General features: G+C 53.2%; 1 protein-coding gene across 1 annotated transcript; it reads right to left on the reverse strand.

Annotated features, from left to right (window-relative positions):
* Positions 1 to 1,418: 1,418 nt before the first annotated feature.
* Positions 1,419 to 14,443, reverse strand: LOC122391667 (interferon regulatory factor 2-binding protein-like B). Its single transcript, XM_043385801.1, has 5 exons — positions 13,652 to 14,443; positions 6,397 to 6,597; positions 5,356 to 5,621; positions 3,361 to 4,598; positions 1,419 to 1,678 (listed from the first exon to the last, which is right to left on the reverse strand). The coding sequence occupies exons 1-4, from the start codon at positions 14,310 to 14,312 to the stop codon at positions 4,473 to 4,475; spliced, it is 1,254 nt and encodes a 417-aa protein (XP_043241736.1). The 5' UTR covers positions 14,313 to 14,443; the 3' UTR covers positions 1,419 to 1,678; positions 3,361 to 4,472.
* Positions 14,444 to 19,720: the final 5,277 nt, after the last annotated feature.

Consider the following 19,720-nt stretch of genomic DNA (forward strand, 5'->3'; position numbering starts at 1 on the left):
GTTGCAGACGAGCCCATGCTCCGAAACTACTGGACCGATTTCGATGAAACCTTCACCATTAGACGCGCCGTGGTCTGAAACGGTGCCGGTTTAGATAATTTTTGATTGGTCCACCCTAAGTGGTCCAAATCGGTCCAAAACCCCTAAAATCTGTTGCAGACGAGCCCATGCTCCGAAACTACTGGACCGATTTCGATGAAACCTTCACCATTAGACGCGCCGTGGTCTGAAACGGTGCCGTGTTTGATAATTTTTTGATTGGTCCACCCTAAGTGGTCCAAATCGGTCCAAAACCCCTAAAATCTGTTGCAGACGAGCCCATGCTCCGAAACTACTGGACCGATTTCGATGAAACCTTTTCGATGAAGGAGCTACTTCATCCATGACTATGGCAACCACCCTATAAATCAGCAACCGCACAGCAGAATTAGCACTATTCAAATAACGGTAGACAATTATACAAACAATTTTGAATATGGTGACCTAAAATGACCTCGTTGAGCTTAAAAAGTTAACTTGACGATTTTGCCATATAGGTAGGTATCAGCTGTTCTATAACCCCACAGTGTAGGTATATAAATATATAACCCCAAGTGAACCCGCGGCCCCAGCCCCAGGGCACTAGCTAGAGTCCTATGATCACGGGGCGCTGCTGGACCAAGAATGTTGGCTGGACCTATCGAATTCGAGACGAAACAGTCATTTTGTCATATGCGATTCTGTTATCCTGATAGATCTATGAGGGACCTCGGCGACCTTGGAAGATACCTATGATTGCCTATATCAGAATGGCCGTACGCGTTATGAAGATGGAATGGCTGCAGTCTGTTTTACCTAGTTTATGTTTTAGGGCCTTGGCTGCAGTTAGCAATACCTAGGCGAAAACGCTCAGGTACGTACCTACATACAAGTGCATTATGGAGGTATAGTTCTGTTCTGGCACGGGTCGTGGTGCCCGTGCAAGTGGCGAGCCAAATACTGTGGTATTTTATATTTGAATTTATTCGTAAATAAGCATGGTATTTTATATTTGAATTTATTCGTAAATAAGCAGTAGAAATATCAAGTTTTCGGATGCACTGCTTCCAGTTACTTAGCAGATGTGGATGTCACATGTGATCTGGACTGACGGAATCACCGCGGCATCTCCAGTACCTATCGAGTGGCTGTATCAAGCAGATTCACTCATATTGGTCCTGACAGCATATCGCTTAGGTAAAACGAGTCTCCCAATAAAGTGTTCGAAAATCTCTCGGCACACCGTTAGATGAACATTTTACAATAGCAGGGCTTCTTTGTAGAAAATAAATCGCTGTCCTAACGACCGTCGCTTCGATCTTTACAACGGTTTTTCACGACGTTGGTTATTGTAGGATGTAGAGCCAAATATAAAGCACTCGACAGTCACAAAAAAAAACTTTGAGAAAAGTACCATTTCTTACAATGAAAAACAACACTGGGATGCTTGCCACCTAATGCGTTGACATAAGTTATGGTTAATCAGAGACATAGCAGAGGGCCGTTTGCCTGCTAACCGTTTTAGCGTCAGGCTCCTAGTTCAACCACATCGCTTCACCATTTCGGTCAACCTTACAGCCGCTTACTTGCGGCAAGTACCACGGACCATAGACCAGATGCGGACGTCATCAGACAAGTAGGTAGGCGGCTTTAGTGCAACCATGGATGAGATAATAATGGATTGGTGTCTTCGCAGTTTTTGGCGACATTGAGCTCAGGCCTGCCATCTAGCGGGAGAATTGTCGTAAGTAAGGAGCAAGCCGAGTGAACGCCGCTGATTAGCATTGTGACACACGGGAGTGTGGTGTAGTAGCAGGCTTGTTGTGCAATTTTTCAAAAGGTTATGTCTTTATATGTCAGTAAAGGCGAAGAAATTAATAGATTTATGTGCAGGGTCAGTAATAAGATAAGCAGTTCCATGTTATTTCCTCATTAAATCGTGAAACAGGGAGTTATTGGAGACTTCGCCAGCACGTGTCGTTTTCGCTATTTTTCACATGAGTCTTTACTTGGCCTAAATCAAACAAATTGTCCGATCAAAGAACAAAACGAACGTAAGTACTATCTATTAAGTCTAATGAAAAACTTAAACGGAATTGCTAACGTCATTGCCGCTCAATATGTCATTCAAGACGCTCTATGAAAAGGATCCAACCGGTGGTGCGTAGTCGATGAAATTTCAGTAACTCAATGGCTCCAACTCCGATTCCGTTATCCAAATATCGACTCCGACTCCTCCAGGCAGAACTGTCAATTCACACAGACTCCGACTCTGACTCCGACTCTGCAGCCCTGGTAAGTCTGTGGAGTGATGACTTTTCGGTGACGTTCGACTCATACTCGGGCTACAGCTTTTAAAAATCAACCGACTCCGAGTCGGAACAGAACCGCTGGCTCTGACTACAACTTCGCAGCCCTGGCCCAAGATAGCCGCCTAAAACAACTTTTATGTGTGATCTTCTTCGTACATTGTTAATTAATGTTATTTTAAACAAGGGGTGGAAAAGGGAGACGAAGCCTTCGCAAACAAGGATCTCCTGTTGCGAATCAATCAGTTGCTGGAAAAAAAGGCATACACACCACGCATCTCATTTCATCGTTTTCCTAACAGCTCTGCACCAATGTAAGCACTGATCAATGCAGTGCGAGCATCGATGTGACATTTGTGTACCTAGTTTGAGTGTTATCCGCCCAGCCGTTCTTGAGATATGGAAGCGGCACCCCGCACGTGCGCACGTGCAGTAGCACCCCCATAGTGACACATGGAAATGCATTGGCCACTGAGTGCCTAACTATTGACGAAGTTTTACTGTAATTGGCCCAGCCATTGCGGAGTTACTTTATGTGGAACAATTTCGACACCCCTAAGTTGGCACGTGACACGTGCCGTAACATTAACTAAGATGAAGAAAATCGGGCGAAATTCGGAGAAGAAGGAATAAGCCTACCAAATATGTAAGTGACATATTGTTAAACTGCTGTACCATTGTGAGTAAATGACCATATAAAAGGTCGTACAAGCCGATGGTACTGGGCGTTTCAATACACACCGTCTTACGCATTTTATTTTCGTTATTACCTAAAGGCTGCTTGACGTTTTTGGCTCTCAAGCATTTAAGACGCTTTCAGTAAGATTACCTCCAACTCGTGGGAATATGCACTTCAAGCCAACTAACACACCACACCCACGTGTGTCATAATGCTGAGAGATGGCGTTCACTCGGCTTGCTCCTAACTTACGATAATTCTCTCGCTAGATGGCAGGCCTGATCCCAATGTCGCGGATCCCAATGTTAATTTCCACGAGACACCAATCCAGTGTTATATCATCCATGGTGCAACTATCCCGCTCCTCCACTATGGCTGTCACCAGGAATAGCCGCATACCAGCAACATCATTGCACACGCAGGTGCCTTCAGCGTGTTCAAGGTGTTCAACCAGATGCATCGTGTCGCGCTCAGAGGTGCAAATTTATGGCCTGTTCCGGCCTGCTCTTACGACAAACAATAGCACGCTTACATCGTACCCACAATCGGTCTCCTGAAGAACTACTCCACGAGACAATGAGTGAAGAACAATGAAACCAGCGACGCTGAGATCGGCTGTTGCTGATGCCAGCTCTCTGGTCCAAGTGAAGCGAGATTAAACACGCGCGACAGTGAGCGGGGGTCCACCAGCGGTCGATGCAAGGACCGAACCGTACTATCGCGGTGTGCGAATCTACTACCGCCTATCAGGCTCGCCGCCTCCCGATGAAGCCACTAATAGGAGATCCTGATGGCTCGGACAAATACTGCGCGCCAAAATGGCGAGCTTGAGAGACAACCTACCGCGAGTAACAGAGTTCCCATCAAGACAACATGTATCGTACAGCTTAACTGACTAGGAATCCGCCACCAATAAAATGACGAGTGCTCCTAGGACAATCAAAAACATAATGCACCTGAAACGCCAAAAGAAGTTGCGTTGCTTCACGAGCACATATTCTCTGGTCTGTCTACACACAACTCACAATTGAACTCTTTTCTGTACACAAGTAGAAGTACGGGTCAACACCACACCACCTGATGTCCAGCTCAAACGGAATGAGACACACCGGTGCCACGACAGTGCTCGAAAAGGCGCCACTTTATTCCAGGGCGACAAGTCAGTCCTATCCGATTACCCGGTCACTTGAGGTTCTGTCCGGAAATTCGGTCAGTTGAGGTTCTGTCCAAAAATTCGGTCAGTTGAGGTTTTGTCCGTAAATTCGGCCAGCTAGGAGGTTATGTCTGGACACATGCCCTTCGGTAGATGTAGTGTCCCGTCAATCCGACCATTGAGGTCGTGTCAAAACATCCATCTGGCTTGAAGTTCTCTCCGAACACCTTCTTCGTCTGTCTGCAGGGTTGCTAAGTTGGACCTCGCACTGAGAACAGGAATGAAGCGCGTCTGTTGGCGGTGCCACCAGTCCTCACGGGTCCCGCTCCTTCTTTACGGTGACTTCCTCTCCCAGTATGGTGGTGATCTCATTGTGCATGAACGCCCACGGCACGTTGGAGTCCTGCAGCGGACATTTTTCGCCGCTGGGGCAGTACACCTGAAAAGCAAACACATCAACGTCAAGTTAGGGCAATGGCCGCCAGGTTTCACAGTGTCTAAACACTAGAGGTGGCAAAAGATGAAAATTTTGGGAACCAGACTCGAACCAGACCCGGCTGGACATTTCTGGAACCAGTCGGACCCGGTCTTAGTTGGAACCGGAACCAGTTGGACCCGTTCCCCAAAAGTCAATTAATACAAACTACTTGAAGGAATCATTAGTTGATCATGTAAAACAGCCTATTTCCCACTGGGAATACTCATGAGCTACTGTGTGCAAAGAAACATTCACTTCATTCACTTCATTCATATTTTGCAATAATGTGTAGTGTGCAAGATGTATAGTTTATGGTAGGACCCGGTTGGACCCGTCAGAAAATATCCAGGAACCGGTCTGGACCCATATGGCTCCAGACTGGTTCTTTGGACCGGGTCCTCGGGTCCACATTTTGCCACCTCTACTAAACACTCGTTTGAAACATCAAATCGACATGTCTCTATCAAAAAGCTGGAGCGAATTCTTTACGTGAAAATTCTAACCTTATAGCCTGAGTTAGTCATAGAGGCTACGACTGTAGCCTTTTCGGAAAGAATAGGACCAGGAACATGACTGTGAACTCTACAGAAGAAAAGATATGACTAGGAACACTCCATTCGCTAGTGTATCGTAAATCCGTTTATGTAAACCACAGGCCAGCTTTCGCAACGTCTCGCATGCAGCATGCTCATCCGGAGGGGTCACATATCGAACTCACCTCAGTATGGGAGCCCTGCCGCTTGATGCTCTCTCTGCTGCAGGGGAAACAGAACTTGTGGTGGCCCTTGGAGGGGCACTGCACGAAGTGGGTGTCCTCCAGCCGCTCCTGGCACAGGGTGCACTTGAGCAGCGCGTTGGGCACCGGGTCGGTGACGGTCGATGTGGCCACGCCCTGTTCGGCGGGACCGCCCTCAGCGGGGCCTGGCCGGGGCCCCGAGACACGTCGTCCCGCCGCCGCTGCCGCCGCTGTGCCAGCGCCTCCTCCTGAGAACACCGACACGACAGAGGTCAGCACCATCGGGGCAGTGCGCCGCAGCTCACAGTCAACAGAATCCAATCAACGGAACGAACAGCGAACAGAAGGAAATCGCAAGCTGCTTTGGGAAGAGGCAGGCGTCGTGGTCGTTCAGGGAACATGTCTGCCATTGCTCAGTTTTGTGCCACTCACGCCAGGATTGCAAAGTTAAAGCTGACGTGAGATTCCGATGTGGGTAAACATTGACACATTGTACATCGCACACACGTGCGTCAAATAGTCCTTGTCCCCAGCTCGAGACACGTGCCAGCCTCACGATGAGATCATGCGCTCGTCACCCTGCATCCCGATGTCAAATCACCAACGTCTACCCTGCAGAATGGGCCGGGGGGATACCGGTATAGTGCATCGTCAGAGGAATTTTCAAACACATACATACAGCGGACCCCACTGCCAAGTGCCAACCCAAACAAACAGACTCGGGCTCGGCCCGAGGTAAGACCCAGCATCGACGTGCTATAGCGCCCGACCGCACACTAGGCCTGTACGTTCATCTGAGCTGCAACAAAGCTTTTACCATCCGCCTGGATGCCTGATGGAGAGCAGGACGGCTAGCGGGTCTGCGTCACCGATACCATGAGTTAGCACGAAACTTTGAAACAGTCTCCACTGAGACCCTAACCCGAGGTTTCTCCACTTCCACCCCCGGCCCGTTACCCCGAGTGCCCCGGGCCCCCGATCAGTAGAGGGACATCCTCCATGGCTAGGCGCGGCGAGGCTGACCTGGACTGGGCGAGTGCGGCGATCCTCTGGAGGCGGAGCGGGGTGGCGCCGAGCCGGGACTGGCGCGCGGGGAGCCGGCAGACAGGTCCTGGAGAGCGGCCATCGGCGAGGCACGAGCACCACCGGCCGGTGAGGCGCGCGAGACGGCGATGGCCGCGCCGGCGGCCGATACCGCCAGAGTGCCGTTCGCGGCTACCATCACTGCCGGGAGATACAAACAAGGGTCAGGTCAGTGGCGGCGCAGACAGTGTGTAACGTTTGAAACGTCATTGGGGGCACACGGACAGCGGTGGTCAGTGGCGGCGGCAGACAATGTGTAACGTTCGAAACGTCACTGGGCACTCATGCGGACAGCGCGGTGGTCAGTGATCAGTGGCGGCAGACAGACACCACATAATTATATAGGCAGCCTCTTTGCCTGCAAAACACAACATAATGCATAATTGCATAACATCATATACCTATGTAAATGTGAGCTTCATAAATCGTGACTGACATTTCTGGCCACGAATATGCCAGTAAATACCATAGTGTCATTTGCTAACGCACAAGCTGATGGTCGAATGAATCTATGACAATGCAGGCGTATTGCAAGCTATAAAAGATAACCGTGCAATGCATCCTATCGGGTGAAAAATGGATAAAGTGCCAGAGCCCATAATGCCTAGATCGCAATGCCTCTTCTTGGCCTGTACCTATTGGGGGGAGTGCTTTTCAGCAGCAAAACCAGATCAGTAGGATTTAGGAAAGAGTTTTATTGGAAACGGTGATTTGCTGTGGTAAGTGGCTGGCACCTATTGCCGCCGACGGGGCATTCTCACATGCCATCTTCCATTCCAGTTTATTCCGATGGACAAGCGACAGCTGGAGGAGGCAGGAGCCTTTCAAGGAGCATCCATAGACGTCCACGCAAACATAGAGGCGGTCAGTCTCTTACTCCTTCCCTCTCTTTATATCACAGTCACCGACCGGAAATAACACCGGGACAGCCGGGTCCCCGCCGCAGCCCGTTCCCAGCATGACCAGCCGGCGCGCTCCCAGCCCTCGCTCCGCGCCGGCGGCCGTGCGTGCCGCGCGCCACGCTCGCGTGACGCCGTCACGTCCGTCACGCCGGCGGCGGCGGCTCGTGACGTCGCTCGTCACCCGCCGACCTTGGCTGCGGCCGTCGAGCGTGACGCTCCGGCTTGCCGAGTGGAGCCGCCGCTCTGCGCAGGATAGGATTACTCGTCCGGCCACGAGGTGATAAGCTCAATGTCCCATCGTGTCCCCTCAGGTTTTTCCATTCTATTGCACCGCGGTGGCCGTCCCAATTCCAAGTTCTGACGATTCTCATTTCATCGCCACGACTTTTAGATAATTGATTTACCTAATAATCTGATAGTCGTGAAACATGCGTCTTGTATCTCCGAGATCTATAACGCGCAGGCACATACCGTCTCTAGCGATTGACGTCTGCCTTTTTATACCGTGGCGCTGCACCCTCCCCATTCCCCCGCGCGGTGGGGTTTGGGGCGTGTCCCGCGGGTGTCGTTTGCTCCCTGGCTAACCGGGCGGCTGATGCCCTGTCACGTGCGGCCACTGCCGGCAGACGGCCGTCAGGCACGCCCGACGGCTCGCTGACCAGAGGCACGTAGCTCGCTGATTGGCTGCGTGACCGGGGAGCCCGCCGACAGCGCCGTCAGCCCGCGGGGACGTATGAGGGGACCCGCCGGCACCCTCGGGGACGCTGGGATCCCTTCAGACCCGCGGGGACGTAAGGGGACCCGTCGGCACCCTCTGAGCAGCCGGGAGAGGACCCTAGAGCGGAAACACCTGAGGACCTCGCGGCCACGCACAGGCGGGCGAAGGCACCGTGACGCCGTCCTGACACGCAGGGGATGATGGATGATATTCGACCGTTGTATTTGGCATAGCTACCCAAATACACCAAAAGCACACATTTGCAGAGAACTCGTCTCCAAACAACAATGTTCTGTAAGTATTTGGTTTTAAGACAGCTATCTGCTATTTGAAGTGTGAACCGTCCGGCGTCTACACAGTACACACACGGTACGCAAAGTGCACATGATCGCTCAGTCCAGAGTCCAAGCCCATGACCCACAGTTCACAGTCTACAGTCCATAACCGCTCACGGGGCGATAGCACCGTCTGGCCCGGGACCCCACCGGGTTGGTCAGGGAATACCTAATGCTCGGTCGACAGACGACATCGTGTCCAAGATTCTTACCTACAGATAACTGTCTCTACATGACTGTCCCCCGATATGGGTTGCGACTTGCGGACTCTGCGAGAAGGGAAATGTTGCAATTTGGCATGCACGCACAATCAGAACGACAGTGCCACAGGGTTATTTTGAAAGATCGTGGAAATGGCCTTAGGCATGAGCACTGAGCAGTGAGCACTGAGCAAGGCACATTGATTGAGAGTGAGTGATCAGTGAGTGAGGGAGTGCAGCACTGGCGGATCCAGTTAAGAGTTTTGGGAAGGGCAAACCATAACAATAAATTGGTTCTTTCCATGCACCGTCCTAAGCGTAATGTTAAATTTATGCCGTTAGGAAGGTGCAATTACCCCATTTGCCCTCCCCTGGATCCGCCACTGTGAGTGAGTGAGTGAGTGAGTGAGTGAGTGAGTGAGTGAGTGAGTGAGTAAGTAAGTAAGTAAGTAAGTAAGTGAGTGAGTGAGTGAGTGGGTGGGTGGGTGAGAAGTGACAGTGGGCGAGCGAGACAGGCCACTTTGTTCATGCTAGTTGCCAACTGCTTGCTGGACGAAAATGCTTTTTCATCCAGCGAGTGGTGGGGAATCAAACAACACAAAAAACTTATTTGACCGAGACTTTGCGTAGGACGTCCGTCGTGCAGCTAAGAGGCACTTGTAAGTTGTAGGATAGGATTATATGCCACAGCCTCAAGCCTGCATGTGTATGCGCTGTAGCCTGTAGAACTCGACGCACTCCGTACTAGTTATGTCACGGCTCTGTACCATTTCCAGGATGGATGGGAAATGACGTACCAGCGATGTCTCTTTGTATGTGCCGGGCCATTCCCAGCTGAGGACGGACGAACCATGTGAGTCACGCGAGGCGCGGGAGGCGCCGCGCCGGCCGGCTGACCCGTCCCCTCCCCTCCCCTGGACCGTATCGACCGGCCCCACAGCTGGCGGCTCGCCAAGGCCACGTGACGTCACGTCTGGCACGCTGCCAGAGCGGCTCTGCGCGCCGCCGTCGGCGCGTAGCGGTTGTGGGCGACCGGTCCGGCCGGCCGGCCGGCGCGCCGCCAGAGGGGGTGCGCACTGCACAACAAGCAGGCCCCAGCCCCGACGGAGGGGGGGTGGGGGACCGGAACTGGGCGCCGATCAATAGACCGTCTGCGCGGCCGGCCGCCAGCATAGCCCCGCGCACATGGCCCGCCACCGGTGTCGAGGACAAGGTGGTCGAGCCCCGGTCGATGGTCGCTCCTAGACGTGCCCCCGAGCCCACTGGTCGATCACACGTGTGACATGACCTCCATGTCCGGGAGAAGCGTCAGTGCCTGCTCCTGCTCACAGCTCACACGAGTGTAAGCTGCACAACTAAGCTTATCTGTCAAATAATGAATGGTCAAATGGAGTAAAATTGCTAACAGATTTGGGAGAATTGGTGAGAATGTGTAAAAGTTAAAACCGCTGGCAGGCTCACTCTGGGCAGCAGCAGCCCAATGCGACGGCGTCATAGTAACATGATAGCCGAGCCGTCGCCGGGGGTGGCAGCGGAGCGCACCGGGCCCGTGTTCCCGCGGTTCCAGAGGCCGGTTCGTGCGGCCGGCGATCCGGTCCGCGGTGACGGCGGAGCGAGAGGAGCGCGACCGGTCGGACCGGGACCGGTCCCACCAGACCAGCCGGTCGGACCGGTCCCACAGACCAGACCAGACCAGCCGGTCAGACCGCCGCGCAGTGACACTGCCCGAGCCGCGGGGTGCGTCCGGCCGAGTCAGTGGCGCTTCGTAAACAAAGGAAATGACACCGTCACTGACACGGAGCGTTCACAGGACAGTGCTCCACAGAGGCCGGAAACAGACCCTGGACCTCAGCGTCAGACCTAGTTCGACGGGTCTGGTCTACGTCACACAACACACAGAACATGCGCAATGCACACATTTACACGCTGAGCGCTGGATTTAGAAAATGTTCGATCATGTGTCCATCTGTAGCATATAAGTTCACGTGCCCATCTAGACGTTGGCCGGAGCATAAGCCTAAGAATAAAGTGGAGGAATGATCTCCAGCTGCTTTTTTTAGGGTTAATTCCGCATGTCTATCCGGCATCTGCAAATATTGTTTATTAATAGTTCAATCATATAGGTAGCTAGAATCTAGGTACATTGGTATAAGGTGCAATTGCATTTAAATTTTCGGAGAATAGGATCCGACTTAATAACTCCAGAGTCCAGAATGAGCGAAGAAAGCCTCTTTGAGGGCAACACCAGTGCTCAGTCAATGTTTTGATGCAGTTGAAACCGTTGTCCGACCATCACAAACCACGAATTGCGACATGAGCAATTCGACATGCAACGCCGGCACTGAAGCACGCGAGACGGGCCGAATCCGGCAAAACACGCCGCTCGCGTGGTCGGGCCGGCCGGATAGCCTCGCCGCCTGTCGGTTTTCCTTCAGATTGGTCCGGGCCGCTGCATGTCTCATGCAGCCGATGCAGCCCACACTCGGGCCCCACCGTGACCCGCCATGGACGGCGGCACACCATCCAATATTAAATCCCCGGAAAACGAGCCAGTCACGCAAAACTGGCCATGAGGTCTTTCTACCCGCCGGCCGAAAAACGCCTAGAAGTCATGGTGGATGACACGCGAGCGGCGCAGCGATCGGCATGCTCCGAGGGCGCGCCAAAAAAGAGCGCGCGGGCGCGGAAGAGTGGACTCTGCTCACGCGAGATCGTTCCTGCCGAAGCCGACGAGCGTTCGGGAAATCGACAGCACGAGATGTGAAGCCGGCACGGCACGGCACGGCACGGCACAATATAGGCGGTCAGCGACTGGCGCCTATAGGTGCCGGTACCGCGGTCAGTGACTACTGTTCAGTGCACGGGGTCCTCTCCCGTTGGGAGGGCGAGCGGTGGCGTGAAAACTGCCATGCCTGCCTCAGTGCCTAGGAAAGTGGTAAAGTTATACTGCCTGGGGAAGCAACAACACTAAGCATCACCGGCTGATTACAGCTGGAGTTTCAATTCATAAAGTTCATATAAGTACCTCATAAAGTACCTAATTTTATACAAATATTAACAAGTTGCATAACATATTTAATCAGTTTACGGAAATACCGTCCTTGAAGGCCAGAAAACATTTATATTGCACTCATCCGTTTAGTCGACCTGTCGCATGTAAAATATTCCAGACGGAATGTGGCCAAGGTCGACGGTATACGTCGAACACGGTGGAAATATGCCTTGTGCCCTCATCCGAAACACCGCCTTTAAAATATTAACTTTTGATACACACAGCAGACATTGTGAATCACGATTCGTGACTGTTGAGTAGGTATGCACGCCAGTATGCGGTATGCCGAAGCCAGCCGTCTCATAGATACCTACTACGGAATGCAGCTCAACCAAGGCCAGCAGCACTGACGGGCGGAGGCCAACTGCCTTACTGGAGACTGCACTGTCCAACAGACGTAACAGTCTACAGTATTACTCAGGGCTGCGGAGTCGGAGCCGGAGTTGGAGTCCGTCGGAGTGGCGACAGTTCTGTCCGGAGTCGGAGTCGGAGTCGCCAAAATCTTACCGACTCCGACTCTGCAGTCGGAATTAACGCTGCATGGCTCATCGTCATGCACTGCACCTGTTTGATTGACGATACTGCGCTCGAAATTATATTTTGTCGAAAGAAGGTCATTTTGCTGTTTTGGACGAACGTTTTCGCCGAAAGAAGCAGAAGACTGTGAATTCCTCAGAACCTGCTTTTTAATTCTGCATGTTATTTTTGATGCATATCTGCAACGCAAAGCCATGCAACGCACAATGGATAGTTCCAAGCAAGATAAAAGCATTTCCATTAAAAACTTCAATATCCTGATATGGATTTTAATAGAACCGTCCGGAGTCGGAGTCAGAGTCAATTTTTGAAGCCGGAATCGGAGTCACCCTTAAATTCATCGACTCCGAAGCCCTGGTATTACTGGGCTGTTTGTGTCTGTACCTATTACCGGACTGTTTATGGTCTATAGACGGTATTGGTTTATGGCTGTATCACCGTACTGTTTGTGGCCGCATCACTGGACCGTTTGTGGCTGCATTTCCGGACTGTTTGTGGCTGTATCGCCATTCACCGGACTCTTTGCCACTGTATTACAGGAGTGTTTGTGGTTGTATTATCGGACTGTTAGTGGCTGTATCACCGGAGTATTTCTGGCTGCTTCACCGGATTGTAATTGTATCACCAGACTGTTTGTGTAGCTGTTTCACTCGACTGTTTGTGGTGGCTTTGCAGGGTGTTTGTAACCATTTCTGACAGGCTTTGTGGCTATATTACCGAACTGTTTATGGCTGCATCACCGGACTGTTCGTGGCTGTTAGTCCGGACTATTGTCTGTTTGCGGCTGAATACTGAATAGCCGGACTGTTGGCATCAGTATTATCAGACTGTAAGTGGCTATTTCACCGGACTGTTTGTGTCTGTAACATCAAACATCTTTGGGGCTGTATCACGGGACTGATTGTGACCGCATCGTCAGACTGCTTGTGACTGTATTTACTGGGGTGTTTGTGTTGCATTTTAAGAGTGTTTGTGGTTGTGTCATCGGACTGTTTGTAGTTGTATCACCGATCTGTTTGTGTCTGCAACACCGGACAGTTTATGACGATTTCTGACTAGCCTTACGGCGGCGACTCATTCACCTGTTTGTAGCTGTTTTACCGAACTGATTGTATTGTATCTGTTTCACCGGATCAGGATAGTTTGTGGTCGCATCATCGGACTGTTTGTGACTGTAAAATCGAACTGTTTGTGGCTGTGTTTCTGACTGTTTGTGGCTGCAGCACCTGTTTGTAGCTGCAGCACGGGGCTGCTTGTGGCTGTATCACTGGACTTGATGCCGTATCATCACGGGATGTTTGCAGCAGTTTTACAGGAGTGTTTGTGACTACTTACCGGACTGTTTGTGACAGTTTCTGATCAGCCTCTGTAGTTGTACTACACGGCTGTTTGTGACTGTATCACCGGACTATTTGTGACCGTTTCTGACCGGCCGGGCAGCGGCGACTCACCCGACTGTTTGTGGCTGGCGCTGTCGAGGCTGTAGACGCGCGCCGGCGGCTTCTCCTTGAAGCGCTGGTCGTACGGGTAGCCGGCGGCCGGCAGCGACTCGCCTCGGGTCAGCGGCGGCCGGTGGTGCGGCGCGCCGCCCTCCTCCAGCAGCGGCCGCTTGTGGTCGGCCTCCTCGGCAGGCCGCTCAGAGGGCCGCTTGTTGGGCGGCAGCGGCGGCCCCGGACGGCCGTGCGCCAGCTGGGACGGGTGCGGCGGCAGCGGAGGGTGCGGCAGCCGCGGCGGCCCGGCCGGCTGGTGGTCGGCCACCAGCAGCGCTCCGCGTGCCCGCTCCGGCCGCAGCGTGTACGGTCCGGCGCCGGCAGACGGCGGGTGCGCGCCGCCGGCCGCCTCCAGATTCACGGCCATCACGCCGTTCTGCGCCTCGTGCGGGGCGCGAGCCGCCGCGTGTGGCTTGCTGTGCCGCACGTCCTGGAAGCCGTGCGCCCGCTTCTGGTTGCGCGCATTCTCCAACACTATCTCGATGCGGTCGGCTCCCTCGTAGTTGACGCAGCCGCGGCAGACGGGCTCACTGAAGTCGTGGATCATGGCCCACGGCATGCGGGGCAGGTCACACAGGTAGCATGACTGCCGGTGGCCGCGGCCATAGCCGGCCGAAGACATGGCTGTCACGTCCCAGCGCACGGTCAGTCCGCGACTCACCCGGCGACACTCCAGCACAGCGACTGGCGGCGGTGAGGGACGCGCGGCGCGCGGCGGCCGCCCGGCCTCCCGCCCGCCGCGCCGGGCTGACGGCGCATGCGCGACATGCTTGGCCCACTCTAACACAGATCATCGATCCTTTATCACGAATAGAGGCGGGACGATAGAACCGCAGAACGAGTGCCGCTGCCGATAGCCGGCATATATCACCAGATTGAGATCTGGTATCGAAAGGTGACCATCTGGCATCCCACGATAATTGCCGACACCCGACTCTCCCACTGCCCCCGTGGGTCCCGATGCCGTAGGTATTTCTGGTATTTCTACAATTCGTATTTTCTAACTCCGATATCATAAGTTTTTTTAGCATTGGAAACACCGGCAGTTTGCGCAGCAGTAATTAACCCGTGGCCTGCACCAGATCGGTGCCCGTCGATTTCAGGTCCGGTCAAAGGTCCTTGAAAGGTCAAAGGTCCTTGAAAGGTGACCTTGAAAGGTTAACTTTTAAATTGCGCGTAATGCAGCCATTCTATGGCTCAGGAGTCAGGAAGGAACTACAAGGTCGGTCGAAATCCCCACCAGTCGATTCGTAGCATGCGATTTTCTCTGCAGTTTCGAACATGGTGAGGGTAACCTCAGGTGACCTCGGTGACCTCGAAAGGTCAGCTTGATGCTTTCGCCTATTGTAGCCATTATATAAGACAGGAACTACTGGGCCGATCGAGACGAAAACACCAACAATCGATTCGCCGTATGCGGTTTCAGCAGTCGTTTCGACTAATCTGGTGACCTCAGGTGACTTCGGTGACCTTCGGAGGTCACATAACCGTTTTCGCATGGCAGCCTATAACTCAGGAACTACTGGGCCGATCGAGAAGAAAACACCACCAGTCGCATACGGCGCATCGGCTCGTGGTGTTTTCGTCTCGATCGGTGCAGTTGGGCTCCTGAGCTATAGAATCACTGCAGTAGGCGAAAACGTCAAGTTAAACTTGCGAGGTCACCGACTTCACCTGAGTTCACCATACCTATCCGAAACGGCTAATGAAATCGCATACGGTGAATCGACAGGTGGTGTTTTCATCTCAATCAGCCCAGCAGTTGCTGAGTTATACAAATTACAATGGCTGCAATACCTAGGCGAAAACGGCAAGTCGAAAGCGGTCATATGACCTCCCAAGGTCACCGAGGTCACCTGACGTCACCATATTTGAAATGGCTGATTTAGATCGCATACGGCGATGATCAACTGGTAATTTTCATCTCGTTCGGTCCAGTATTTCCGGAGTTTCCTATAGAATTGCTGCCATTGGCGAAAACGTCAAGCTGACCTTTCGAGGTCACCGAGGTCACCTGAGGTCATCATATTCAACGGCCGATAAAATCGTCTACGCCGAATCGACTGGTGGTGTTTTCGTCTCGATCAGCCGAGTAATTCCTGAGATATAGAATGGCTCCCATAGGCGAAAACGATAATGTGACCCCCAAGGTCAGCGAGGTTACCTGAGGTCACCATGTTCGTAATAGCAGATGAGATCGCATACGGCAAATCGACAGGTGGTGTTTTCGTTTCGATCGGTCCAGTGCAGTTCCTGAGTTATAGATTGGCTACAATAGGCGAACACGTCAAGTTGACCTTCCAAAGTCAACGAGGTCACCTAAGGTCATCATATTCGAAACAGCTCATGAAATCTCATACCGCATACGCACTGGCGGATCCAGGCTTGCGTTTTGGGGGGGGGGCAACTCATGCTGGAGCCAAACCTAGGGTACCCCCAAATCCTGTTCTCTCATCGGATTTAGGCCACTTATTTTTCGTCACAGCCCCGACACTATGATTTTTTTTTTTAACTAGAAAGAAAAATATATAAATGGTAGCCCACCCGACCCATGCCTTTATATTACTTTGTAAGCACTTACCATTGCTTTTGTCGACCAGTTAACCCGCTTCGAGTCAGTGCTTGGGTCCCTTTGCGGGCCGGAAGGTGGTAAAACACCCCCTGTCTAACTCGGCTCCTAGGCCACGCACTGATTGAACTATGTTTCATTATCGTTTGGGGGAGGGGGAAAACGGGCCACTTTAGACCTCTGGGAAGGTGGCATGGCCCTAAATGCCCCCTCCCTGGATCCGCCAGTGTAAGAGACCATTGGAGCTGCAGTTGGGTACCTCAGACGTCAGGGTACGCCCTCAGATAAATAGGACTCGCATGGAGACCTCTTATGCTGTAGTGGACTGAAAGGACCCAAAGGAGCCTGTCAAGGGCTCCCGGAGATAGACGTGGGCTCTCAGGAGCCCGCCAGAGCCCCCAATAAGGGATAAGTGAGGCATACCAAGTGCCTGCAATTGCATATTGCATAAGCCACAACGCCTTTACAAATCAATATATTATGTATCAGTGGCAGATCCAAGGGGGGCCACATGGGTCATGACCCCCCTTGGTGCCCGGGGGCACCACAGGCGTGTCAGGGGCACCACCGGCCTAGCAGGGGCACCACCAGCCCGCCAGGGGCACCACAGGCCTAGCAAGTAGCAAGAGCACCACGGGCCTGTGAGGGGCCCCACAGGCTTGTCAGGGGCACCCCAGGTCTGTCAGGGACACCAGAGACCTGCCAGGGGCGCCGCCGGCCTCGCAGGGGCACCATGGGCCAGTCAAAGGGGCACCAGAGACCTAGTAGGGATACCACAGGCCTTACAGGGGCACCACCGGCCTTACAGGGGCACCTTGGGCCTGTCAGGGGCATCACAGTCCTGTCAGGGCCCAGGGGCACCAGCGGCCGAGCAGGGGCACCACAGGCCTGCCAGGGGTACCACCGGTCTAGCAGGGGCACCACCGGCCTCGCAGGGGCACCATGGGCTTGTCAGGGGCCCCACCGGCCTCGCAGTGGCACCACCGGCCTCGCAGGGGCACCACCGGCCTCGCAGGCATCACGGCATCACGCAGGTCGCAGGGGCACCTTGGGCCTGTCGGGGGCATCACGGGCCTGTTGGGGGCACTTAAGGCTTGTCAGGGGCACCACAGTCCTGTCAGGTCCCAGGGGCATCAGCAGCCTAGCAGGGGCACCCTAGGCCCGCCAGAGGCACCACAGGCCTGCCAGGGTCCAGGGGCACCACAGGCCTAGCAAGGGCACCACGGGCCTGTCAGGGGCACCTCAGGCTCCCGTGCTACCCCCCCCCCCCCCCCCCCCCGGATCCGCCAGTGATGCCACACCACGCGAAACACCGCCAACTACCAGCTGCCGCGCCATAAACACGTGCCAACAACAGTCTTTTTTTGAAGGTCGACTCCGCTCGCGCAACTTTTGACTGACCCTCACTGCTACCAAATTGCTTCCATATTATGCTGTGGAAACTTTACTTCACCAAGTGGCTAAAAACCTCCATCAAGGTATATTTTCTTAGATTTTTTTTCTGACGTTTTTGGGGGGGGGCCAAACAGGCCACTTTAGGCCTTTGGGGGGGCCATGGCCCCCGTGGCCCCCCTGGATCCGCCAGTGCGCATACGGCGAATTGACTGGTGGCGTTTTCGTCTCGATCGGCCCGGTAGTGGGTAGGTACTGGGCATAGAATGGCTGGCGGCTGCAATAGGCAAAACGTCAAGTTGACCTCCCAAAGTCAACGAGGTCACATGAGGCACCATTTTCGATGTGGCTGATGCATTAGCGTCGCCACGGGGGGGGGGGCAAGCGGGGCAGCTTGCCCCCCCAACCTCGGACCGGGCACCCCCTGAGATCGATACAGATCCGATGAGATTTTGGAGTCGGGGAAAAAATGGGGGTACCTTTCTAAGAATGCCTGTGAGGTCAGACTCTGTTGGAGCGTGCAGTTCAAACCAAAGTCAGAGTCGCAGTCGCCAAAATCTTCAAGACTCCGACTCCAGACTCGGAAATGTCAATACCATGATTCATGCCATGTTCCTAGTTGGTTCTGTATTACATTGTGTAGCTGATTTACATATATAAAAATCAAAATGTCTGTACGTATGTATGTAACGCGTCCGTCACGCTTTAAGGGCTATTGCTGTGGAACGGTGCGGGCTACGGGGGTGAAATTTTGGACTTTAGTCGGACGCGTGCATCTGTTTGTTGTATCAACTTTTCGAGGGGGTGCGCTCGGCGGTTTGCACGTGGCGGGCGCATCTTTGCGGGATTTTGGGCCGCGGCCGGCGCCGAGCAGTGAGCACGCGCCTTAGGCTCAGATTGTTCGCTGCGAAAACTGAGCAAAATCAGAGCCGGAAGGTCACTGACCTTTGGCAATGTATACCGGAACAGAGCACCGCCGGCCAAGAGGAGACGCCAAATTTATTCTGGCCATAACTAGGCCGCTACTGGGCCGATTTTAATGAAAATTGATTTATTACGCTGCGCGTAATGCTGTCCCTCTTTACGCTGCGCGTAATGCTGTCCCTCTAGTTACATATATAAAAATCAAAATGTCTGTACGTATGTATGTAACGCGTCAGTCACGCTTGGCGGGCTATTGCTCCGGAACGGTGCGGGCTACGGGGGTGGAATTTTGAACGTAAGTCGGACGCGTGCATCTGTTTGTTGTATTAAATTTTGGAGGGGGTGCGTGCAGCGGTGTGCACGTGGCGGGCGCATCTTTGCAGCATTTTGGGCCGCGGCCGGCGCCGAGCAGAGAGCACGTGCTCTAGGCTCAGATTGTTCGCTGCGAAAACTGAGCGAAATCAGAGCCGGCAGGTCATTGACCTTTGGCAATGAATACCGGAACAGGGCACCGCCGGCCAAGAGGAGACGCAAAATTTATTCTGGCAATAACTCGCCCGCTACTGGGCCGATTTTAATGAAAATTGATTTATTACGCTGCGCGTAATGCTGTCCCTCTAGTTTACATATATAAAAATCAAAATGTCTGTATGTATGAAACGCGTCAGTCACGCTTGGCGGGCTATTGCTGTGGAACGGTGCGGGCTACGGGGGTGGAATTTTGGGCGCAAGTCAGACGCGTGCATCTGTTTGTCGTATCAACTTTTCGAGGGGGTGCGCTCGGCGGTGTGCACGTGGCGGGCGCATCTTTGCGGGATTTTGGCCGCGGCCGGCTTCGAGCAGACGGCACGTGCCTTAGCTCAGATTGTTCGCTGCGAAAATGAGGGAAATCAGAGCCGGAAGGTCACTGACCTTTGGCAATGAATACCGGAACAGGGCACCGCCGGCCAGGAGGAGACGCCAAATTTATTCTGGCAATAGCTCGGCGGCTACTGGGCCGATTTTATTGAAACTCGATTTATTACGCTGCGCGTAATGCTGTCCTTCTTTACGCTGCGCGTAATGCTGTCCCTCTAGTTTTCATAAATTTTGGAGTGCTGACACATAATTTTCGTTCAAAGCGTGACAAGAAATCTTCGGGGCCT

This window comes from Amphibalanus amphitrite, unplaced genomic scaffold (genome assembly GCF_019059575.1).
Source record: "Amphibalanus amphitrite isolate SeventyFive unplaced genomic scaffold, NRLGWU_Aamphi_draft 000448F_arrow, whole genome shotgun sequence".
NCBI lineage: Eukaryota > Metazoa > Arthropoda > Thecostraca > Balanomorpha > Balanidae > Amphibalanus > Amphibalanus amphitrite.